Genomic DNA, 27,421 nt, shown 5'->3' with positions numbered 1-27,421 from the left:
GGATGTTCAGAATTAAATGTAAGGGAGGAGATTGCAAATTGAGTGGAGAAACGTAATAAGCCACATTTCTGAGAGTCAACTTTATAGAAATGGTATTTGAAGGTTCTCTGTAATATCACTGAAGACAACTCCAGAGAGAAATGATGAGGTAGCTCCTTGGTAAACTTACAAGGAAGTAACGGAACATTCAAGGAGCTCAAGAAAGGAGTGGTAAGAAAAGTATAAGAGAAGCCAAAATATTATTGCCAACACAGTGCCAAAGCAAAATGTAATAAAAGAAAAAAAAAAGGAGCCATGCAGTAACAGTGTGAGATGTTAAGGTAATCATTTTAAAAACATGTTCAAGGACACGCACGATCTTTGAAAGTAAGCAATTTTAGGAAAGTTGGATGGGATTCATGCTACATATAATTCATTCATTTATAATTACACCAAAAGATGACTCTTTAGAAGTTTATTAGAAAAGGATGCAGAGAAATTGTTCTTCTTTCAAGATGGAATGAAAGGTGTGTTTTTTTTTGTTTTTTTGTTTTTTTTTTTTTTTTTTATGAGGAGACAAGGCATAGAATCTATAGTATGTGCCTATTCAACATGAAAATGTCAGCAATACATCATCTTAAAAAAATATGACATAATGATACAAGTGATATAAACAAAGACAGCGTGAAATGTGATGGCCTGCAGAAGAAAACTGGGGTTGGGATGTGAAGGAAGGGTGTTATATGCTTGTGAACTGCAGGTAGCTGGACACTGGAAGTAAGTATTTAAAGTTTTTAGCACCAAAAACAGGGAGGAAGATCCAATTTGTATAGGAATAAAGAATTATTACACAGATTCAAATTCAATTTAAATAAGATGTTCACTGCTATCAGAAATAAGGATCAATGTAAAACAAAAGTCAACAGTAGTGTGATTAACTGAAAGAAAGCCCTTCAAAAGTATTTTATCTAACTATTTAACAAAATAAACCTTATCAAGATCCATTACAAATAATATTGTGTATAAGTGGTTCAACTTCTAAAGTTGGACTTTAATAATTCTATATTTTAAAAGGAATAAGATGAGGCAGAAAACATGCATATTAGCTAGTTTTTAACAGAAAAATTACAAATCCAAATTTTATACTTATTTCAGACACGTCAATACATTTGAAATTATTTCACTTTCAAGTGCCCTAACACACATGTGAATTTAGCAATTCCATGAATATAATAAACAGTCTTTCTAACAGACTTTTATCTTGAGCAAAATTATAGATCATAAATATTTAGGGTCTAAACAGAAATACCAAATGCAGTGACAAAGGAAATCATTACCTAAGAGAGGTGACCCAAAAAGGTTTAAACTTTTTGTATTAACTATAGTACTATAAGCATATTCATAATATAACTACATTTTAACAATTCTATATTACTAACTATAACAGTTTTAACTATAATAAATTATAGTTAATAAAATAACTATCGAAAATCTATAATGTATATCTAAAATCTAGTAAGCAAAGCTCAGCCGAACAAAGGATGTGTAATACAAAGTCTAAGAAATAAGAAACATCACACTCTGGACATACTAACAAGAATTTTCATTACTAGGGGCACCTGGGTGGCTCAGTTGGTTAAGCATCTACCTTTGTCTCAGGTCATGATCCCTGAGTCCTGGGATCCAGCCCAGCATCTGGCTCCCTGCTCAGTGGGGAGCCTGCTTCTTCCTCTCCCTCTGACATTCTCCCTGCTTATGCTCTCTACCTCTCTGTCAAATAAATAAATAAATAAAAATCTTAAAGTTTTTGCGGGATGCTTGGGTGGTCACAGTTAAGAATCTGCCTTCAGCTCAGGTCATGATCCCAGGACCCTGGCATTGAGTCCCACATCAGGCTCCTTGCTCAGTGGGGAACCTGCTTCTCCCTCCTCCTGCTTGCCTGTCACTCACCCTTGCTCTCTTGGATAAATAAATAAATAAAATCTTTAAAAATGTTTTTTCATGACCACTTTCGAGAAGCCATATAAACTATGGAATTGAGTAGTATTTAAAAGAGAAGTTAACTGAGTATATATCAACAAAAATATCACTTTTTATCTTGCAAATTATCTTTCCCTATAACCTAAATTAATATGACTATAAAAGGAGAACCACTAAATAATGACATCTTTCATGTGTAGTACAGTTTAAACATGCTTTGTAAGAATGATACACCAAATATTTAGTGCCTGAAAACGACTGGCAATAAAGGTAAAGTTACATACGTGGGGAGAAGTAAAATTTGATTATAAGATTATATGGACTAAACTACAACAGTTTTCAACCAAAATTAAAGTACCTTTCTCTTTTTTTTTTTGCATGGAAACTAAGGATGTATTTTCAGGTTTCTATACTTTCAAAAGACTGAAGCGGAATGATAATGAAAACAGTATAGAATGTGTGGGAGGTAGCAAAAGCTATATACTTAGAGGAAAATTTCCTTACTTAGAGAAAAAGATATAGTTTTAAATGCATATTAGAAAAGAAGAAATGCTTAGATAATCCTCGTTTTTGCCACGAAAAGGTAGGAAAATAGCAAATTAAATACAAAGAGAGTAGGATGAAGGAAATAAAAAACTATAATCAATGACATACAAAATACAGACTAAGATGAAAGCAAATCAACAAAGCCAAAAATGGCTCTTCAAAAACTTATAAAATTGACATAGCTCTAAGCAAAGTTTATCAAGAAAAAAAAAAAAGAAAACTCAATTTACCAATACTAAGTATGGAAAAAGGGACATCAACCAACACAGAGCCTATGTACATGAAAGACTACACTTCCTAACTAGTTTTGCAAGAACATTACAAGAAAAGAATACTATCAACATCCCTTAGGAACATAGGAGGCAGAAATCTTAAAGAAAATCCTGATATATTGAATCTAGAAATACACACAAATGGAAAACACATCATGACTGAATGGAGTTCAACCTCAGGAATTTAAGACTGATTGAGTCAGTAAAGTGTGCCGCTCTTCATCTTGGTGTTGGGAACTCGAGCCCAACGTTCGATGTAGAGCTTACTACAACAAATAAATGAAAAAATATATAATTAAGAATATACTGATAGAAGATTAAAATTCTGCTTTGCTGGTTTGCACTTGATACAAAAATATAAGCAAAAAAAATAAATTACTGTAATTCACATTAAGAAACAGAAACAGAATTATCACACAATCATTTCCACGGATGTCGGAAATGCATCTGATAAAGTTCAACAGCTATTCATGATTAAAAACGTTCAGCATACTAGAAATAGGCAAGAATTTCCACAATCTGATAAAGAGCATTAAAAACCCAGATAGTTTTCAATGATAAACTATCAAAATGCTTTCCCCCTGAGGTTTGGAAGAATGTTCACTATTTCTATTCAAACTATACTGGAGGTAGAACTAGTATAGTAAGATGAGAAAAACAAAGTGTCAAATACTCACAAGGCAAAAATAAAACTGTCTCTGCTAAGAACATGATTTTATATGAAAAATTCAAAAGACTCAAACTACTAGAAATAAGTGCATTTAGCTAGGAGACAAATACAAAGTCTACTAAAAAAAATCGACTTATTTTTAGATGATAGTACTAACTGGGAAAAAGTTTAAAATAATGCCATTCCCTATATCATCAAAACTCATCAAATCCTAGGAATGAATTAAACAAGAGAAATGCAAGATCTTTACACTGAAAACAAAAATTTGCTGAGAAATTCTACAAGACTAAATAGAGAAGAATCAACATGTGAGATGTACATTCTCTCTAAATTAACTATGAATTTAATACAAGTCATTCAAAATCCAAGCACATTTTGTCTTCTAAAAATTTTAAGGAAATTCTGAAATGTGTGATAAATCAAAGGATTCAGTTTCAAAAAATCATATAAAAGAATAAAGTCAGAATTATACAACCAGATTTCTAGACTTATCAGTTAGCTATGATTATTAAGAATGTACCACTGATGTTAAAAATACACAAATACTTAACTGAAACAAAATAAGAGTCCAGGAAGAGACCCACAAATTTACAATCACTTAATGTTTTCCAAGGTTATAAGAGCAGTTCACTGTGGAAAGGGATATTTTTTTCCAGTAAATGGTGATGGCCCAATGGAAATCCAGCTGGAGGGGTGATAAAAAGGAACCTTGATCCCTACTCTCACATTTAAGACTTAAATGTGAAAGATAAAACAACAAAGTTGCTAGAATTTCTTCATGATAGGCAGATAGGCACTAATGAAAAAAGTAAACAACTGGACTTCCATCAGAATTAAATTCTTAGCTGCTTATCAAAAGAGAGTAAAGTGAAAAGCAAGCAACTCCTAGAAAGTAGGACAAAATACATAAAGAACTCTCTTAAATGAAATGGACAAAAGACTTGTACTGAATTAAAAATGGACAGAAGACTTGTACTGAAAGAATATAATGGATGGGGTATAAGCATATGAAAAGGTGCTCAACATCACCCATATTTATCAGGAAGATGAAATTAGAACAATAATGAAATGTCACCTTTATGCCTATCAGGATGGGTAAAATAAAAAAGCTTAACAATACAAAGTCAGTTTTATACTCAACTTGAGTATAAAACTGGCAAACTAGTTGGTAATTTCTAATAAAGTTAAACATGCATTCCATTAACTAGCAATTCCACTCTTAGCTATACATCTAAGAGAAATGACTGCTTATGTACACACACACACACACAGAAAAGAAAAAGGGAATAAAAATGTTTATGGTAGTTTTTATTTATAACAGGTTCCAAATGCAGTCAACTCAAATGTCTGTCCGTCCATATTTGGGAAAGGGACAAACTGTGGTATTATCTATACAATGAATCCATTCACTAATAAAAAATAAATAACTACTGATAGTAATTACCCTTCTATACAATCTTACATCTTACAATTTCCCTTTGAGATTGAAATCTGTTAGTAGTTAAAAACAATTTTTCAAATGTTTTCTTCTTTTAAAAGAAGAACTGGATATGGTTGTTCTGAATTGTTTTTTTTCTCTAGATAAATAATCTTAAAGGTGAGATTTCCATGCTGTTAAAACCAGCAACAATGGATGCTGATTAACAAGCCCTACATTTAAAAAAGAATTTTAAACTATAATTATAGTTGCATTGTTTGAAGGGTTAAGGTTTTTTTCCCCTCCTGTTTTTTGAAATCATCACTTGATCTTGACATCAAACACCTAATTTATATTCTCTGGCTATTGTTAAGAAAATCTTGACTCAAAATTCTTGACCATACTACAGCATAACAAGAATGAACCATTATACAGAAATCCTACTTCAGTTATTCTAACTTAAAATGTATATACATCCATATTTGTTTGCAATATGTATGTGTAAATATACATATATTTATAACACATGCATTATATAAACATGAAAATTAATACAATGTAATACAAGATTAGGTATAACCAAGATGAGAGCAAGATTCTAACTAGGAGTTCTTTAAGAGATTTACAAAGAATGTGATAGTTTTAGATAGAAAAATGTGGAGGAGAAAAAAGAGAGGACACTCTTTATAGGCAGAAAACACCTGCTTAAGCAAAAGTACAGAAACATTCCAAAGGCCATATCAAGGCAAAATATAGAAAACTGGAGACATTCTTTTAACTATGTGCTCAAAAGCCCTACTTACAAATGCAAGTAAAATATCTTATAGTAAGTTAGTCACCTAAAATGCACAATAAAAATTTTAAAGGTAAAATAGTTATAATAAAGCTTATAAAGGGAGTAATAAGAGATGAATGGGAAATGAAGGAGATGAAAAAAAAAAAAAGAATAAATGAAGATTGCTCAATCACTGACAATGAAAGAGTATAAGATGGCTTCCACATTACCAGGGCTCTTTTATCAGGTAACCAAGGAACACAGCCACTACCATACACACAGCTTACCAATATGAGCCTTGTTTGTTATGGACAATTAAGATTCAAGTTACTCATTTCAAAATATTTTAATAAAGTGGATTAGAGAATTGAAACTTTTCTATATTCCCATTAAAAATGTTTACTCCACCCAATAATAAAAGTTACATGATGAGCTTCCTAAACTGAAGATGGGGCAATGAGCAGGCTGCTTGCGTGACAGGATGGTTGGCCCCAACACCTGGTTTCCTGGTGTTGGGCAGTTATGTACTACACACATGCCTGCAGTCGGAGGGGGTTTGTAAGCAATTACTAACTTTACTTTGGTGGCTATGTTAATTGTCCAAATCACAGCTATACTGACTTTTCAGATTTTGACTTTATTTTGGAAGCTCAGACTAAAAAAAATTCTCACACATCCAAAGGAGGAGGCAAGAAAGGAAAACATTTATACAAAGTTAGGCAATTTACAATTTGAATCTAAGCATAGGTCTTTGATCTCAGTATGTTATCCTGTGCTTTCATTTACAAACTGTTATTCTAAAAATAAAAAAAAAACTATATAAATTAAGGATGAATATGAATATTATTCCCATCTTCTAAGATCCTAGCAGTCATTCTATTGGGGTAGAAAAATCTACCAATGTGATGGCATGATTTTTATTTAGTATGAAAGAATCAAAGAAAACCTATTAAAACAATAGAGCCAGATCCAACACTGAACTCTCTTAAGCTCCACCTGTTTAATCAGATAGAATCACTGAGAAGGCACGCTTTTCCCAAAGAACTAAGGAAGAAGCTAGAAGGTACTCTTACCACCTAAAAATATTTTGCCCCAATAATAGGCAGACAGGATGGATAAGACATTTAATTTTAATAATCAATTATAGCCTAGTATGTCTCTGGTAAATTACTTTCCAGATATATTTGACAAGTTCACTGAAATTTTTTTTTTTTTTTAAAGATACTGATATGGCTGGATATAGGTGTAGTGTAGGTAGTTGGCCCCTTCAGGGAGGAGAGGTAAGCAAATTTTTTCTGTAAAGGGACAGACAGTAAATATTTTAGACTTTGTAGGCCACACGGTTGTATATACTGTTGTAACTACTAAACTCTGCCATCACTGTGGCTCCAAAGCAACCAGACAAAAGTGAATGGGCATCTCTGTGTTCTAATAAAACATTGTTTATAGTTTAGAAGTTAGCCTGTAGGCCAGTTTGCTAACCTCTGTCTTCCAGTATTACTCTTTTTTTTTTTTTTTTTCATGCTTTGGAGATTTTACCCATTCTCTGACAGTTATCCAAAGTATTTATCAAAGATAAAGAATTTCAGCCTTGATTTCATCATAAAAGGATTTGATAGTGGTGATACTTAGGGGTCATACCCTTATTCTGACTACTTCACAAGACTTAGAGTCAAACAAATTTGAATCAAATCTAAGCAAATCAGAAAATCCTGGGTCAATTTTAAAGCAATATATGGTGTAATATATTATTAATAATTCCTTGTTTATTACAGTGCATAAATCTGAACCAAACTCTCTAATTGAACTTCCATAATTTCATTCCCTTTAAAATCATTTCTCCTATTTCATTCCCCATACAATCTATTATCTCAAGCTTTGGGATTACCTGCTAGAACAGATTGGATTGTGATGTTTAGCCCTATCAACTAAAATAGGCTCTATTTCTATTACTTAAAATATCCTATATATTTTTATTCCTTTGGGAGCATAGTAGTCCTTGAATCCTTTACTACAGGGATAGATTGCAATGTAAAAATATTTGAAGTGTAGAGATAGAATTTAAATTACATTTCATACCTCCCTTCAAACTCTCACCTTAATCCAACCCCAGATCAGTGTGTTTACTCTTAGAATAGAATGGAAGAAATGTTGGACAAGAAATACAAAAGACAGTTTTCCATATATTAAAGTCAGCTCCCCATATGAGTCTTCCTTCTTCCTAATCCTGGTCCCCAGGCAGCTCTGGAGTAGAACTTTTTATGGCTCCCAGGGTACAGAGATACATAGGACTTGGGGGCAGGTCCCAAATGAAAAACAGAAAGAAATACTTGCTCTTTCTTAATTACTTCCAATATAATTCAATTTTGACTATTCTTAAAGTATATTTTATATATTAATATCTAGAGCCAGGATGATTTAAAGTTGTTCTTGACATTAAGAAAATTAAAATATACAAAGTCATTTTGGTAGTAATTTGGCTTGACTGCAGTCAACTGGGAAATCTTTTAAATGAAAACAGCTCCTCTATGCCCGAGTTTAAAGGTGAGTCAAAGGTGGCAAGTAAGAACAAATAGTTCTTCCTAAACTGCTCTACAAAGTAAATACCTTGTGAAAATAATGCTGTTCACCCACCATTGCACTGGTAAAGAGCAATGTTTTATTTTTGATAAGAATTATATTAACTCATTGTGACACAACCCACATGAGCAGTAGATCTGATATGTATCTGACTTTTTTTTTTTTTTTTTGAAAAGAAAAATGATTAAGTAAAACTAATTAATGCAGTTCCTTTGATGGACCAAATATTAAACACGAAGCCAATACAGGGGGGATCTTGGTAGTTAAAAGGTTATCAGTGTGATAATGATATTGTATCTAGCTTAGAAAGGGGAAAAAATGAGTAGAAAATAGGAAGAGAGCCAGGCTACTTCTAGTCCTTTATGAGTCATTCCTTTGGTATGTGTGTGGGATTCTTTTTTCTTTTCTTTTCTTTTCTCTTTTTCTTTCTTTCCTTCCTCCTTTCTTTCTTTTTAATATTTTATTACTGTGTCAAAGTACTTTAAAGTTCAAATTAAAACCTGTCAATAGGTATTCCTAGTGGGTATACTTTTCATCTGGCCATCAAAATTGAAATTTTAAAAGCAGATTATGATTATTCACAGAGGACCAACTAAAAAATTACTAATGCCATATAATATGAAAGGAAAATTCAGGCATTACCCCTTCTTAAGTCAAGTAAGTGTGATGACTATCAGTTCTATCCTAAAGAAAGCTTCTCCAGAAGCCTTAAACCATGTGAGTCTTCTTTTTTCCAAAGCTGGAGAGGAGATCTGAAGTAGTATATTTCTATCCTCTGCAAGCCATAAAGAATAGTAGTAAGTTCTTATCTGAGAGCAGAAAACTTTGCTTTTTCTTAGTATCATAATCATAATCTATAATTATTGAATTGAGATAAAAGAAGATAAACAACAACATGACTTCTGATACCGTGCTCTTAAGAACTTCCTAGATCATAATATTTATGCTAGAGTATGCCAAATTAAACATAAATTGCTAAGGTTAAAAGATGGTAAGTGTATAGAAGGAAAAGATCCTTAATTAAATTGCTCTAGAGTTTCAAAAATACCTAAAAATCACAGCTTGATAAGTGGGGTTTTTTCCAAAAGAATTGAAGCTCCGTATTAAAATAGCACAGTGAAATAAGACAGTCGTAGATATGAAAATAGGTATTAAAATTCTAAACTTTCCTCCTCTTCTCAGTTGCTAACAACCTTTAGAAGGTAACATAGCTTTAGTTTTCTGAGTTTTGAGTTTCTATATCCTGTAATATTTTAGTTAGAAAACTAAAGAACCAAGAGATTCAGTCAAGCATTTGAAGAAACCAGGTTCCAAAAATGAAGTTAAATTCAGACAACGTGAAATACAAAACTGGACATAGTACTTAAGAATATATAATATGGGCGCCTGGGTGGCTCAGTCCTTAAGCATCTGCCTTTGGCTCTGGTCATGATCCCAGAGTCTTGGGATCCAGCCCACAGTCCGGTTCCCTGCTCAGCGGGGAGCCTGCTTCTCCCTCTCCCACTCCCCCTGCTTCTGTTCCCTCTCTCACTGTCTCTGTGTCATATAAATAAGTAAAATCTTTATATTAAAAAAAAGAACATATAATATTTATTTCTCTCATCAGTGGTAGCAGAAAGTTTTAGCTTGCTTTCACAGTGCACATACTCATGACTACATGAAAAGAAATTGAAGCACTGGCACATATTTATAAAATTTATCAAAAGGCACTACTACTACCGTCTATCCTCCAAGGCTTAAAAGAGATTTTAGGGGTCAAGGAAAATCCTTTTTTACTCACTTTGGTACTTACAACAGCTATTTAAAATATCATGATCATTGCAAAGTTAGAGGAGAATCTAGTAGTATAAAATTACTTTTGCTTCTTCTCATCCCATCTACTTTGCTCCCTCCCAATCTGCACATGAGAAAGAAAATCTAAGTTTAAAACACAGAACATGTCAGCTGCTGTCCGAAGAGGTTTAGTAGTCTATTCTCTCACAGTCATCGTTTTGTCATCAAGATAGCAAGAACCCAGAGTGGAAGAATGGTGCAGGAGAGAGAGAGTGTGTGTGTGTGTGAATGAGTGTGTGACTCTGCCTACATGGTGTAGTGAAAGGGAGAAGGAAAGCATTATGTTCTTAGAAGATACAGAGAAATATTAGCAACATGATTTCTATACAACAGTGTTAACAACAGCCTGTTTGTTTGGTATGTAGTTTTAACTGGGTCAGACATAAAACTAATAAACTAGAGTTATAAATTAAATACCAAAGACAACCAGTTATAGATTTAGAGAACGGAAAAATCATATTGCATTGTCACCTTCACTAGTATTTATTAAAGATATTTCTCAGGCAAACTATAAATAGTAGATTTTAAAAGGTATAAAAATTACTTTAAACAGTTAAAATCTGGGCAGTTTAAAAGGAAGACATTTATTAAATAATCGTATTAGTATGAAAATGTGCTTTTAAAGGTTAAGAGATTTAGGATTCAAAACTGAAAAGTGCGCAAATCAAAATGTAACTTTTCTGTGAGTTTTCAGACAGTGCATAAAAAATCTAGGCTAATTATAGTGTTGATCAGTAAAACCCAATTAAAAACTGTTATACCATAGCAAACAGAAATGAATTACCTCGTCTTCGCCCATAACTCCTTGCTGCATGTAAACAAAGGACAAATTGTAAAATGTCAGAACTAAAAACAAGCCCACCCATACAAATATTTGTGATCTGAAAAGCTAAGTGGGCATCTCGTAATCAGTGCGATTTTGTTTTAAGAGTTAGGACAATGTCACTGTATAATATCTGTATGGTGCTTTATGATTTACAAAGCATATATATATAAAACTGTACAAAAAATAAACAGGAAATAAATCATCTATTTTCATGCTCAAATTCATGAATATTTCTTTCATTTGATCAGGACAGTAATATGTAACACCTTAAGTTAAATGGCATCCCAAATAATGAATGGAAACAACCAGAATTAAATCCTTATTTTCCTAATTATAAAGAATGATATAGCAGATACAGTCCAACAAATAGCTATTCAAACCCAATTCACATTATACCAAACCTGTGTGAAAAAAGTATTGGAAGACACAGAAGAATGAGAAGCTATAACAATGTTAAACTGATACTGTGAAGCTACAGAGCTTAGATAGAACGTAAACAAATCAATACATGTTCAAACTCGCTTAGTTGAAGAAATGACTAATGATACACATAGCTAACAATGCTCTCAATCCTTTTGATACATTTTATAATCACTAAGTGTTTATATCTCTATCCCTGAGGTAAGAGGGATTCAGCCACAAATTATTATTATCATCATCACAGAATAGCACATTTGTTAAATACTGTAAAAATATAAAGCAGAAAGGCATTTCAATCTACATTATTAATTTACATAATTCCTTAGAGAAAAAATACTGCAATTTATTCTCCATAAGAAACTACCAGTTTGATAAAATCCACAACATACTTTTAAATAACTCCTTCCCCCCCAAAATCTGAGTATACAATGAGTATTTTTACCCTGGAATCGGGCTAATCAAAGCAATAAACCAAAATAAAAAATGACTATTAAAATTAAGGTCTTAACCCAAGTTTCATGAATTTTTTAGGCTTGGGAAATTTTCTTTCTGAATAAATCTCAAATCAAAATATATATTGAAAGTCATGAGAAATACAGTTTCCTCCAAAGTATAAAGCAAAGATCAAGAGAAAACACTTCACATTAAATACATTCTATTATAGAACTTATACAAAATATAAGCCTTTAACACAAAGAAGTATGTCCACAGGTGAGAATATAGCATTAATTCCCTTATAGTAACAGTGGGAAAAAAAAACTTGTCAATCCTTAGTCATTTACACTTCAAGAAATAAGTCAAATACAAGGCTTACATTCGTCTTTTGTTAAAAAAAAAAAAAACAAACAACTTCATTTGCATCTCTCTCTCTCTCTCTTGTTTTTATTCAGCTAGAACTACTGTAGATAGAACATTTTTGGGAGCTCCAATTAATTCACAGCCTAAAAGGTGAACTGACCTATACATTAGTTTATATGTAAGCTTACATGTGTGTTTATGTGTAAATACAGCTTACTTACTGTATCATACAAGTAATATATTACTTGTTTATATTATTTATAGCTTATCTAACCTATATATTAGTTTAGGGTAAGGGTAGGGGTGGAAGTAACATTTTTGCTGTGGAAGTCTTCTAAGACTTAAAAAAGCCTTAAAAATATCAGGGTCTCAAAGAGATGCGAGACTGACTGTGGAAAATCTAATAGAAATTTTAAAAGAGGTAACAAGACCAGACCACAGAAGAATCAATTCACTCTCAAGTCTTAAGAGTTGCATTAGGTGTGGAAATGGTCAATAGGCCCCAAACAGTCACAGCACCCGTCTGAGGAGTCAGGCTTTCTATTTATCTCTAGGCATGATGTAAATGGTATTAATCCAGTAAAAACTTGCTTAATGGGATTTCATTCATGGGTATAAAAGGTGGATCATTTATAAAGCAAATAAAACTATTCCCATCAAGTTTAAAGTCAAATTATGAATTGTAATGAAGTCATAATGTGTCAAATAATTCTTGACGTATTGAAAAAATTAAATACCTCATAACCAGTTTATACTCTTAACTGTTATATTCTTTGCTGAGGCTTTTCAATGCTAAAACAGTAAAAAATGTACAAATGTTCATAACATCTTAGGTTTCATCTCATTCCTATGCTTGAAACACATTATTTAGAAAACTTCTCCAACTATCTCATACCTGAGGAATTTTAGAATCCTGTAAAGAGCTATTCTATTTATTTTTTGGACAACTCTCAAATTCCAAATCCCTACATTACCAAAAATAGACTGACTGAAGATGAAGCTAAACCATGTGAAACATTTCTCATCCCCTGTCATGGAAATAACCAATCTGCTACCATTACACTAAACAATGGCATGTATACTCACTTTCCTACCAGTGTTCTTATGGAAATTTCTGGAGTATGTTCCTCTATAACTCTGATTCAGCATTAAGAAAGGTCCCCAGTGGCGCCTGGGTGGCTCAGTCCTTAGGTGTCTACCTTCAGCGCAGGTCATGATCCCAGGGTCCTGGGTTCGAGCCCTGCATTGGGTTCCCTACTCAGCAGGGGGCCTCGTTCTCCCTCTCCCGCTCCCCCTGCTTGCGTTCCCTCTCTCTCTCTCTCTCTCTAATAAATAAATAAAATCTTCAAAAAAAATTAAAAGAAAAAAAAAAGAAAAACCCCCAGTAAGAAAAGAAAATCATTAACTTATGTTTTTATTAAAGAAGACTTATTGTTTTAATATATTTTATTTATTTGACAGAGACAGAGAGAGAGAGAGATCACAAGTAGGCAGAGAGGTATGTAGAGAGAGAAGGGGAAGCAGGCTCCCCACTGAGCAGAGTGCGCAATGCGGCACTCTATCCCAGGACCCTGAGATCATGACCCGAGCTGAAGGTAGAGGCTTAATTAACCCTCTGAGCCACCCAGGCACCCCAAAGAAGACTTCTTTAAACAATATGCCCCTCCAAACTCAATTTAGAATATGACTAAGAAAAAAAAATGAGCAATTTTTGTATAAAAACTGTATTTAGAATATTAAATTTCAGGTACCTAAGTTTTATAAAGCATTTTACAAAAGTACAAGTCACTCAAAAGGAACTGGCTATTAAAGAAACATATGTAAATATATATATGTGTGTGTATACATATATTTGCATGTTAGAGTCTATGTATTTTTCTTCATGGAGATAATAAGAAGGCTGTGAAAAAAGATCTTTTCCATACAAGTGACTTTATAATTAATTTGGTCCTGGGTTATCAATAATCTTATTTAGGTTCTAACCCATAAAAATGAAATAGGATTCTGACATCCTTTTTGGCATCTTTGTGTCCTTATATATTGCCTCTTAGCTACAGCTGTGGTACATGAATTACTGCAGATGGAGGAAGAGATGGGTAAACATACTAAATTAGCTGAAAATACTTAGGTTAAAGTTCTTTTGGTGTGAAACTAAAGAAATTCTTATTTCTTGCCCCGTGAAGCCAAAACCAGGGAGAGAAATACACCCCAAATCATAGTCCTTTTCAAGATCCAAAATAAATCTATTATCTAGTCCACTTACATCCATCAGCATAAAAAAGAACTGATTACATTCTCAAGTTTACTATTATGTGTATGACTTAATATAGTACATTTAGAATATCTGCCCTCAGAAACACAATTTCATTTCTGAGTAAATTTTCTTAGTTAAAAGATAAACAAAACTTCTTTCCTCCCAAAAAGCAAGCAACCTCTTGATTACAAACATGGCTATATGTGGTTAATCACAGCAAATTTAAATTTCAAACTAACTTGCATCACCCCATACTTCTGCTGTTCTTCTTTTGAAAAACTGTATGTTCTAATAAACATATACGCTATTTTTCCTTGGGAGAGGGGTGAGAGGAAACACAACATGATGCAAACAGAAAGAAATACTTGAATGAGACATCATTTTTAATTGGTCCTTACCACTATGAAAAACAGGGTGTTTTTTTTTTTTTCTTTAAATTATTTATTTGAGAGAGAGAGAGAGAACAAGCAGGGGGGAAAGAGGGGGAGGGGCAAGCAGACTCCCCACTGAGCAGGGAGTCCGATATGGGGCTTGATCCCAGGACCCTGGGATCATGACCCCAGCCAAAGGCAAATGCTTAACCGATTGAGCTGCCCAGGTGCCCCAACAGGGTGGTTTTTTTATTTTGTTCTTTCTTATTGATAATAAAATACATGAGATTTATACACTTAGAAATATAAACACTCGGGCTATCATTCTAACTTCAGATAGTATTTAACTTTTGTCTTTTAGACAGTCTACTCATTCCTACACAATGTGACTTCCCTAAAATGCTTCTGGGTGTTAAATTTGGACTCTTTACAATATTATTCAAGAGTGGTGGTCTCCACCAGTCAATTCAACTTGATTTCTAGTTAGACTGAGGAACATGATGTGTTCAGGAGCCTACCTGCAGTTATATTTCTACAGCATTTTTTACTGTTATTTTTTTTTATATCAACTTCATGAGACATACAGACGTGGGTTTATGCGTCTTTTTCTCTAAGTTAACAGAGGCTCAAAAGTTTTACCTGGTCTGACCTACTTCATCACCTTTACCCCATTACCTGTTTATTTCTTAAAGAAATATTTCAAAGTTTAACTGTAATGTCAATTGACCAGGAAGATAGAATCATGAAGCTTTACATTTGCCTTATCTGCATAACAACTGTACTACTATTTATGTATTATTCTTTATTAAATGGACTGAAGCCTAGCACCTAGTAATAGCTTGGTAATGTCACAGATTTCTGCCAGTTCTGTGTTTTCTAAGGAATGATCTTAAATTGCAGTAGTCATGAATTTATTTTAAATATGTATTTGTGTGCCACTAAAGTCATCTTGGGTACCACAAGGGCCATGTGCACCATACTTTAGGAAACACTGCCTAAGAGAGTCATTTTGCTTTTGACACAAATTTTGTTCCTATTATAGCTCCTTCCAAGTTGTTCTGGTTTGGCTTCCTGCAATAATATAAAACAAACCTTCTTTGGTCACTATATATAACTTCCTTCACTTGAAAATATTGGTTACATCTTTTAATTTTATATTCTCCAACACTTTCCTCTGTTCACGGGACATGAATGTATTCTTTCAAAATCGTTTTGTCACCTTTCATCATTACCCACTGCCACCGCTGTTCTAAACACTTTACATGAATGAATTTCTTCACATCTCAAAACAATCCCCCTGATGCAGGAAGCATTTTTATCTACTTCTGACATAAAGAACTGAGTTAAACTGAAGTTAGGCAAACTGTCCAAGGTCACATAGCTAGTAACAGCAAAGCTAGATAATCTAGCTCCAGAGCCTGTAGTAAAAACTATGGTTTTTTCTTTCTCTTTAAGTTTAGTTACCCAACATATAGTACATCTTTAGTTTTTGATGGTGTTCAGTGATTCATTAGTTGTATATAATACCCAGTGCTCATTAGATCATGGGGCCAACTACTGTTAACTATTGCTAAACCACCATAAAAAAAAAATACTGATCTATAATTTATTACCAAATATTGATTTTCAAAGTCAGTAATATTTGCTATGTTTGTTGGTTAAGTAATACAACTTACTTAACCAATTGTTAATAGTGAATTTCAATCTGTAAACATATTAAAAAATAATAATTTAAAAAGTCTATGTAATGAGATGCTATAATATCTGTCATCAATAATATTTGATAATAACAGTACAGGTGAGGGCTTGGTATCGGTATCACTTAATTCCCATTTTTCCTAGGGAGATAATATGTTATGAATATAGTTAAATTATAAGAATTTGTAAAAGCAGCTCAAGGAAAATTTCCCCTTACTATTTATTGCCATTTGCCTATTTCTCTCTTCAATAACTTATATGTCTATCAAAAAATTACTTAAATCCTTAATATTCAAATACCTCCTTACCCTATAAATATACCCAATGTCCTGATTCCTGCTTCCCCCTTAACAATGATCCCAAATGAGCAAAATACTTTTTTTTTTCTCTTGGATCAAACTGTCCTTACTGACCTAAACATATTTTGATGTCCTAATTTCATTATCTTTTCTCTCCCCTAGTCCCTTGCCAGAAAAAGTTCAGAATATCCAGGACAGCTTACTGCATCGAGTATGTAATGTGGCCCCAGAGTGGCAGGCTATGAAGAGTGCTCACATAGTGCAAAAGCAGATTTATCCACAAGATTCAACTCCTGCCTAAAATAAAATATTCTTATGTCTACTATGTGATGAAAGTCTTCTAACCTAACATCTAGGTTGTTTAAGAAGGCTTTTCTCAAGTGATAGAACCAATTAATTTAATAATATTTAGTTTAACCATGGGGCACCTCAGTTAGGTGTCTGACTCTTGGTTTTAGCTCAGGTCATGATCTCAGGGCCCTGGGATGAGCCCTGGATGGTGCTCCTGCTCAGTAGGGGGTCTGCTTGTCCCTCTCCGTCTGCCCTCCTCCCACAGCTCATGCTCTCTCTCTCTCAGAGGTAAATAAATAAAACATTTAAAATAATAATAATAATAATGTTATTATTATTCAGTGTAGCTGAAAGTGTAAGTTGTAAAAATAGTGCAGCTTCTAAGTTCTTTGCTCGAATATAACTGATGTCTTCTATTGTGATTACAATATACTTCTGAATCGCCCTAGTGTACTATGCATAAAGAAATCTCAGAACATCTGTGAATGATCTAACAAACTGTCTCATACAACAGCACCTTCTTAACATGGATCTTAACAGAGTATGGATCTTAACAGAGTATGAGAAATATACATATTCTATTTTTTCCACTGAATTGCCTCTTTTAAAAGTTATAATAGAAATGTGAATGAACTTTATCACATAGACTGTCCCAAAAGAAAATTATTTAAGGAAGTCAGGATAAACATATAGTTTATTGTTACCTAAACCCATCTTTACTTTATGAATCAGGTCATGAAGATAAAAATTACAACCCATTTTCAGTTTGCAAATTCAATTTCAACACTGTAAGTTTTCATAACAGATTTAGAGACCAGCTACTGAAATGGCATGTTTTTTTTAAATTCCACGGTAGAAAGAAGTTGACTGAAGAAGTACTGGAATGCAATTTCTAGTTAAATCTTTCTGGTCAAAGTCTATGTAAGCACTATAATTCGCTGAATTCATGCATGTGGCCTGCTGGACTGTTAAAAGGTCTAGCCCAGACATGGCCTTAGCCTAGAAAGCACAGTCAGACCCCAGAACCCTTAACAATTCAACCTCTAACCATCCTTTAAGATCCTAACATATAACCCAGTGCTTAGACTAAGCTGGCATGTGGTGGGCAATGCAATATGTAACAATCCAATTTTAAATGAACCAATCAATCACATCACCAGACACATTGCTTCTTCAGCTTTTCTCTCATTCCAAAATCCTATCTCCCTTGACAATCTCCCAGGTAGCCTGGACTTTATTCCCACTTTCCTGTCACTATAGTCTTTACTTAGTATTAGTTCACACAGTTGAGCTTTACACTGGCCTTTTTTTTTAGACTTTGTTCCCTAACTTCACTGCCATCTGTTCTCAACAAAGCTCTAGTTAAAACAGAAGAGCCAAGCCATTCTAATTATATAATTATGTACTTTAAAGTACTATCTCTACTCTTCCTTCTTCCTACTTCCCTCTCTTTATCCACCCTCTTATTTAAAAATACCTTTGTGAAGGATATTTTCATCCTCCATGTCTACTCCCACAGTCATGGATATGCTAAGTACTGTGATTCTGAATACAGTGTTTGTCCAACAGAAAGAAAACAAAATTTAATGAAACTTTATTTATCCTGTTTCAGATTCTGGTGAAGTTCATAGTGTAAACTTTCTAGTTAGAATAAATTAAGTCAGTGTGAGCACCATATTTGCAAACAATCACTAGTATATTCACTCCTTGGTTAACATAAGCACCAGTACAATACTAAGTAACAAGTTCTATGTACTTTGCAAACATCATCTCATTCAATTCTCATAATAAACCCTAAGATTGTTATTCCCATTTCATAGAAGGGGAACTAAGGTTCACAGAAGTTACTGAACAAGGTCTCACCATAAACTAGAAAGCCAGTATTCAGACTCAGGACTCTCTCCAAAGTCTGTGATCAACAAATTAAATCACACTGTCACAAATACACTACAATGACTGCTCTGACAGCCAGAAAACATTCAAACTCATAATTATGCTTTCTGCACAGAAACTGTAGCAGTTACAATTTATTTTTATACTTATAAAATAATTAACTTCTGTGTATGGGGAAGGTATAGAGAACCATGTCCTCAACATATTTTTTTATAAGAGTCAAATTGGAAAAATAAAATGTTTTTATAAAACTTACCATTTAACATCAACAGATTATCAGTTCCTGGATGTGGATAGCTCAATCGACCTTTAAAAAGATAAGAAAGGAAAGTTTGAAGATTATGGAGCTATTTGAAAAAGCAAAAAAAGGCAAGAGGGATAGGGAGGAAATTACTGACAATGGTGTATTTCTTAAATTAAAAAAAAAGGAATTTCTTAACTCAAAACATATTAACCCAAATCATCTTTGAAATATGAAACCAAAACACAAAACACCTAACCTTAGTTCCATCATAAGAGCACAATGTGACTTAGGAGCAATGCCTAGAGAATAAAGCCTATTTGTTTTCTGAGAAGTAAAAACAATGTAGGTATCCAAACTTAAAAAAGGATGTAAACATTTTTTAATATTTTCAAAACTGTTTAAAATTCTCTCCAAAGATTTCTTTGTCCAAAAATAAAATCTGAAGAAAAGGAATTTATATTCCTAACCAAAAGACAACCAAAATAATAAAATAAAAAAAATGAGCACCAAAACTCATCACAACTTGCCATTAATTCAGTATGATTTTATATATAGTTGTATTTAAATAAGGATGTTTGTGGGCACCTGGGTGACTCCGTTGGTTAAGCAACTGCCTTCGGCTCAGGTCATGATCTCGGGATTTCGGGATCGAGTCCCACATCAGTCTCCCAGCTCCACAGGGAGTCTGCTTCTCCTTCTGATCTTCCCCCCCCTCATGCTCTCTCTCACTGTCCCTCTCTCAAATAAATAAATAAAAATCTTAAAAAAAAATAAATAAGGATGTTTGATGAAAATGTCTTCAACATACTATTACAAGTGACATTGCAAATTTAACCTGTTCAGTTTATAACTAATTCAAAACAATTTTTTTAAAGATTTTATTTATTTATTTGACAAACAGAGATCACAAGTAGGCAGAGAAGCAGGCAGAGAGAGGAAGGGAAGCAGGCTCCCTGCTGAGCAGAGAGCCCGATGGGGGTTCGATCCCAGGATCCTGGGATCATGACCTGAGCCGAAGGCAGAGGCTTAACCCACTGAGCCACCCAGGCACCCCAATCTAAAACATTTTTTAAAAAGTAAAATATTAAAAAAAATAAATAAATAAAAAATAAAAAGTAAAATATTAAAGCTTAAGAGCACAGTAGCCTAGTCTTTCCTTTGAGCCATTCTTCATTCAAGAGTTTTGCACTCAATACATGCAGAAATGATAGCAGTACTGCAGACTGCTATGGAAAGTAGAAAAGGCAAGTCTGAACATACTATGGGGCTCATTCAGCATTTCTACATCATAGTGCTTGTTTGACTGTATGCCAACATCGAGGATCATCATTATTTTTAGCCCATTAAAATAGAAGACTTTCCTCTAATGCCTGAATCTCTGATGGACTCTTAGAAAGGTCCATTAAAATCTATTGAGAAAACAACTAAAATTAAATGTCTGTGCAATGGCACATCAGTAGCTTTCAGCACAGCCCTTTAACAATTTTTTTTTTAAAGATTTATTTATTTATTTATTTGACAGAGAGAAATCACAAGTAGACGGAGAGGCAGGCAGAGAGAGAGAGAGGGAAGCAGGTTCCCCGCTGAGCAGAGAGCCCGATGCGGGACTCAATCCCAGGACCCTGAGATCATGACCTGACCCGAAGGCAGCGGCTTAACCCACTGAGCCACCCAGGCGCCCCCAGCACAGCTCTTTAAAGACTCTGACAGTTTGGGATGAGATGCTACCAGAATAGTGACCGATAAATATCCGAATGAATCTGACATGATTAATAAGGAGTACAGATTCACCACATCTACCTCGACTACCTCAGCAAGCACTGTAAACTGTAAAGCCCTGTATTACACCCAAACATCCCATACAAAATACAGACTGTCTGTTGGGGTTTTGTTTAAATTATGAAGCTAAAAAATTCAGTCATCTACCAGTGAAGGAGATAATCCAATTCTAACATTAAAATACATAAACAAACCCACACACACACACACACACACACTTCATCTGGGCTCTAATTAAACTGTGGCAGATTCAGACTCAATGTGGTGAAACAAAACAAATGCTACTGTTCTTTAAAAGACAAGTGACCACCTCTTATTTACTCCTGAATTTCATGCAGCATAACCTCAGTTAAATTAATAAAGTCGTCATACTCTTAAAACATGCAAGTAAGTTTATTGTTGTAATACTTTAGTATGCAGTGAGAAAGAAGGCAGCATGTACAAAAGGTACAAGATACAAAGAGGGAGAAAGCAGACTTTTTCTAAACTGGACTTCAACAGCACAGAGCATTACTTTGTCTTAATTATCCAGCTTATTTTGGAAATATGCCTATTTCTAAACATCTTGCTGCAGGTGACCAAATTTAGAGAGCAATTTAAGGACATGAAAAAGTACTGTTATTTTTGACTTGAGATTGAAAATTAATAACCCTATGAAAGTGGTAGCCTGTATTGCTATATCCACTCTACCAAGTTCATTAAGTCTTATATACCTACAGTGTGTAAGATGCTGAGGACACAGCTATGTGTCTGCTTATGATGTGGTACGAAAGACAGGAACAACTTCAACAGAATCTGCCAAGTGTTTAAAGAATCATGTACAGTATGCTATATAAAAAACAAAGGCACATTTAACCAATGAGGGACTAAGGCAAGACCTTCTAGAGAAGTAAACTGAGCAAAGCCTTAAGCCTGGCTCTGTTTCAAAAGACACTCAACTTTCAACTGCCATGTATTTATCCTCCAACAGGTTGAGTGCTTGCTTTACCTATCCCAAGATACAAGTAAGAAGGCATTTTCATTGCTTATAGCCTTTTGACTTCCTGGCTCTGAATGGACTTAAAAGGCATACCTTATGTATAAAATTCACAAGGTAGATACCTTTTTGCAGGATGTATATTTGTATATATGTTCCAAAATATAGTTCTCCAAATAAGAAAATCTTTCAATATAACTAATCAAATACTCCAAAACGAAATAAGCAAACTCAGATTCACTTTTCAATTATCCAATCCCTTTTCCTCTACCATAGCACAGTATCAGTGTATCTTGTAACTTTTACAGTCATTTTACCTGGGACAGTACTAAAATTACTATCACTAAGAACATGATAATTTATAGAAATAACTAAAATTTGAGAGCTTACTCTGTGCCAAGAGCTTTTCTAAGTTCTTTACAACCAATTATTTAACCCTTACAGCAATCGTATGAATTAGGTACTATTATCTTCTATGACATAAAAGGTTACAAAATTCGCTCAAGGTTACACGGTTGGCACACAGCACTGGTAAGACATGACCCCCGGGCAGAGTGGCTCCATGCTCCTAATCACAATCTTGTAATGACTTCCTAGTTGATAAAATAATACAGAGAAAGGTATGTATGGTTGGTCATAGGGCAAACTGTTATCCTAAATCCATTAAAAGTATTCAGAGAGTGACTATGTAGTGTATGATAACTTATCCTTAAACACAGAAAAAAAATCACATTGCTGTAAAATCAGTTTCTCCCTATTATCTAAAAGCCCTGTGGAACAGAGACTGCCAGTTGTACACTAACTGCTGTACATGTCAATAATAGGAACCCCAAATTCTACCGAGGCTCAGGGATGCCCAGAGTTTAAAAACTACATTTTTCAGACTCCCTTGTAGTTAAAGCATGCCATGAGAGTAAGACCTAGCCAATGGGATGTAAAACAAAACTGGTGTATACTGTTTTTAGAAAGTATCCCTAAAAGGGAAGATCTTCCCTTCCCTTTCCTTTTTTTTTCTGCCTGCTGGGATGCAGAAGTGATGGCTAACCTGAATCAGCAATACTCATTATGAAGCTGCAGCTGGGTGGTAAGGACAGCAGAACACAAAGACAGGTGCTTAGATGCAAGAACATCACGCTACTTCTATGGGTGTTACATTTTTGTAAGAGAAAGAGACTATCTTGTTTAAGCTACTTATGTGCTTTCTGTTGTCCCAGAAGAACCTACCCTTCCAAATAAAGCCCTCTAGTCTAAATTTATGAAAACTGAATTTTAGATAACCAAGTTATTATTTATTATTGTGAAAATATGATATAATAATTTCATGATGGTTTTAATATATGTATTAATTAATGGATATATCCTACTCTTAGCACTTCTTCACATTGATACCAAGAAACTTAAAAATAGATACTTTTGGAAAATCTATATTTATTCTTAGGTGTCAGTGAGTAACTACAGGACCTATGCTATCTTAAAATTTGTCTTGTTTGTCTACTATGGTTTTAATTATCTGTATAATATATAAATGAGAGGCAATTCATGTTGGCCATTTAAAATGTATATTCAAGCAACAAAAAAATACAGAAATATGACAACTGCATCCAATTTATCACTTATATAGATGAATTACCATTACTAAAACGTAAAGCAAAGCATTATTTAAAGACCTGCAGTAACTTAAGCCAGCATTAAAGACTATTTCATATATATTTAAGTTCCTTCTCCAAATTACCTACCTACTCTCAATTAAAAATCTTAGAAAATAGAGATGATAAAATAATACACCACTTCTCTTAGGATTTAAACATACTTTCACAACTGGAGAAATGTGAATTAGAAAGGATAAAATGAAGCAATCACTTCTTAAATCGCTTAATGTTTATGTAGGCTCAAGTTGAAAGCCCAGTAACAAGCGAGCTCTAGTACCCTATTTGCTAAAGCATCATATTTCCCTTTCCAGATACCATATACTCTTGGTTTGTTCTCACTAGCTACTCCTGAAATCCTCTTTGCTATGTCTTCCTCCTCAACTTTTAAACACCAAGGGCCAGTATTCACTAATGGGACTTCTCTTTCTACACCACCTCCCTCAGTGATGTTATGTACTACCAAAGCTTCATACATCATTATCTAAGCAGATGACTCCCACAATTATATCTCCAACTGCAACCTTTCACCCCATACTTTTCCAGACTAGCATAGAGCACTGTCTTCCTTCCATATGGATGCTCATCCCCAAACCCTGGGTTACCTCTACACTTCATTCTATGTAATCTGTGTACAAATCCATCAACAAATTCTGATTGCTCTATTATAAACACAGACCTGGATTTTACTGCTCTTCATCAGCTCCTTCTTGGTTTCCCAAGCCCACATCATTCTTCTCTCTTCACAGAGTACTAGAATAACCTGACAGTCTAGTCTCCATTCAGCAGACCCTATGATACCTTTAAAATCTAAATGAGTTCATGTACTTCTATTGCTCAGAATACTCCCATGCTGGCCCCTCATCCTCTACTATTCTAACCACACTGGCCTCTCAGCTATTACTCAAACTCGCCAGGCATATTCCCATTCCAGGATCTATTTCCTCTTCTACTTAAAATGCATTTGCCCAGATATGATGAAAGCTGTACCTCTCCATTCAGGTGTTTTAAAAGATGCCGTCAGAGAACATTTTAGAATAGCAGCTTCTTTCGCTATCCCTTGACACTATATTTTTTTTCTTCGTAGCACTGGCTCTTTTTGTCTCCATCCTTCATTAAAACTGAAGATCCATAAGGAGAGGACTTCATCTTTTTTATTCTCTACTGTATCTCTAACATCTAAAACAAAGTCTAGTACATAACAGGCCCTTAAGTATTTGTTAAATGGTTGAATGAAATATCTCATTGTATTATGTAACCCATGAGCTCAGTCAAAAGCTTAGTATTAAGTATGTGTTTGTAAGTGGGGCATGGAAGGATGTTCTCTCAGTAAATGGAAAAATTATACAATTAAGTTTTTATTAGTTTATTTTTCTAAACTCCTTAAGAATGAGAGGGAGAAAGATAAGTCTTGCTTTTTGCTCCATCAAGATAGACTTCTCCCTTCTCCACAAATAATTTTCTTTAAAGAATACATCTAAAACATGACCTCCAAAGTTCCAATATTCACAGTTAATGATGCCAACTCATTCCTCATCAGTGATGATAAAATTACTAAAGAACAATGTCATGCATTCTGCCAACTCCTTTTAACAACAAAAAAATTAAATCACATATTAGAATCATAAAGATACTAGGGTAGAATTAATATTAAACCAAATAATGAGAGGCAGTATGGTACAAAGGTTAAAGCACAAACTCAAGAGTCCAACCATTTAGTAGCACTGAAACTTGGACAATTACTGTTAGTAAGCCACCAGAGTCACCCAACTGTAAAATAAGAGTAAATATGTACATCTTAGCTGATGTACATATTTAAAGTATAACTGCAAAAGAATGACATATATTAATACCTACATATAGAATCCTCAGGCCAATGTTTGGCATGTATCAAGTATTCAATATGTGATATGCATCATGTTTTACATTATGTGTGTATATGTGTGTGTTTATTATACACATGAACAAGTTATACAAATGAAAATATCAAATATTTCCTTCTTACATGCTTTAAATATAAAGCACTATTTCCACTAGTTTAGTCATCTCTTCTAATATTTCTTCATTTTCTACATTTTACCTGTATTTCCAAATCTAGTTAGAAAGAAAATGGTTCACAAAAGTCTGGTAAAATCCACTTAGAATGTGGTCATTACCAACCTTGAATAACTCCAATCTCTGTTCAGATCCAAGGGGCAGGACAGTCATTCCTGACCTCATTCCCAAATCTCAATGCATGCCTCATAAAAGCCTAAGAATAAGATCATACAAATGCAGAAAAGACCCTTAGATCCAAAGTACCAGATCCCAAGAGAGCAAAAGAATCATTCCTTAATAAAAGCCACCAATCTAAGCGAGTTTTCAGGAAAATTAATCTAGTTAACTCTTAAAGCAGGGTCCCAACATAAATTTTTTTTTCTGAATTATTTACAACTTTTAAAACTTTTATCGAATCAATACTAGAAAACATACTAAGAAACACTAAGGAATACAAAGTATCAAAAACTTGTTTCAAGTAAAGTATAATCGCAAAAGATTGACAACAAAAGCCTAAACTTAAGTCATTAATCATGTGCTAAGATAATGTATCACCATAAAGTTATTATAATAAAACAATTAAGATATATGTAATTAATATTAAAATCAAGTTGAACTAACTAATGGTTGCAAAACTTTAAATTGTGACACTTTCATAAATGAGAATAATATTAAGAATAACAAATGGGCAATCAAGCATTGCCAGTGGCAGTATAAAGTGGCATAAAACTTTAAGTTTTATGTTAAACTTAAAGTTGGCAATATATGTCTCTAGAGCATCAAAAACAAACATATGAAGTATATTTTTGGAAATAAAAACAGAAAAAGCTCACTGATTTTTATTTAAAAATTTGAAATACCTAAATTTCCAACTGTAGGGGAATGGTTACACAAACTACTTTAAATGCATATAAATACTTTTTTAAAAAGTCCTAAATAAATACTGATGAAGAGTAAGAACTACTACAGAAAAATGTTTAATCATTCAACCAATAATTTATTTGGCCCTTTCTATTTTTTTGGCACTATAATTAATGCTGATTCAAGATACAGAAAAAACAGAGGTGTTCATGGCTCCCATGACACAGTATCATGTGAGAGATATGTACACTGAAAAAAAGCGACTGAATCAAGTATGAGCAAGGTACTCCATTTAAAAAGGAGTATGATTAACAATCTTTTACAGAGTAATCCACTAATGATTATAGAGTGTTAGGGAGGCTTCACTAAAGAAATAGGTAGACTAGGGATTATAGAGATTTCCAAAAGAACATGGTGGTCTGAATGCATGTGTGCATCTTTGTTTCTTTCTGAAGCCCCTAAAATGATAGTACAGAAGTTTTAAAGAGGCATAACTTCATCAGGACAAAAAAAATGAGACAGGATCACAGAAGAATTGTCAATAAATTTTTGGAAACTGTGAACATGAATGGTTGAGTGGTCACCTGCCTTTGTAAACCAGAAATCACTGACAACACTGAAACCTCAACTGGTGTGAATATGGGAAAACTACCCAGAAACAAGCTGTTTACTGTAACAGATAGCTGAAAAGATTCAGAAATAAGAAGCTCTAGTTCTCACTGACAGTAAATGTGCAGTAGAGAATCAGAGAAACACACAGGCCCCCTCTTCGGCTTTCCTAAGGCAGCTAGAAATCAGGTCTCTAACTCCTACGCAGAAGAATGGAAGACATATATCCAGTGTTCATGTCCTGAACCCAAAGAAAAGACCTAAATACAGACTTGGTGACAGTATTACCTTGTTGGCTTATAGCAATGCTTACTAGTTTATAAACCCCAGCTACATACACAGAGCTTCCAATCACCATTTTTGTGTC

At 33.8% G+C, this 27,421-nt stretch overlaps 1 protein-coding gene across 13 annotated transcripts in view; it reads right to left on the bottom strand.

Annotated features, from left to right (window-relative positions):
* The window catches only part of CPEB2 (cytoplasmic polyadenylation element binding protein 2), a 71,017-nt gene that overhangs the window by 20,531 nt on the left and 23,065 nt on the right, over nucleotides 1-27,421 (bottom strand). For 8 of the 13 annotated variants that reach the window (XM_032333868.1, XM_032333864.1, XM_032333872.1 and 5 more), the window contains 2 exons: nucleotides 19,159-19,209; nucleotides 10,837-10,860 (listed from right to left, as the gene is read on the bottom strand). In XM_032333868.1, the coding sequence (XP_032189759.1) occupies nucleotides 10,837-10,860; nucleotides 19,159-19,209 (75 nt within the window). Of the gene's footprint in view, nucleotides 1-10,836; nucleotides 10,861-19,158; nucleotides 19,210-25,707; nucleotides 25,727-27,421 lie in introns of those variants that run through there. The other 5 variants (XM_032333870.1, XM_032333866.1, XM_032333871.1 and 2 more) reach the window with 3 other exon arrangements.

This window comes from Mustela erminea, chromosome 2 (genome assembly GCF_009829155.1).
Source record: "Mustela erminea isolate mMusErm1 chromosome 2, mMusErm1.Pri, whole genome shotgun sequence".
In the NCBI taxonomy this organism is placed as follows: Eukaryota; Metazoa; Chordata; class Mammalia; order Carnivora; family Mustelidae; genus Mustela; species Mustela erminea.
Note: the sequence above shows the minus strand (reverse complement) of the source record. Positions and strands in the feature narration are given on the sequence as shown.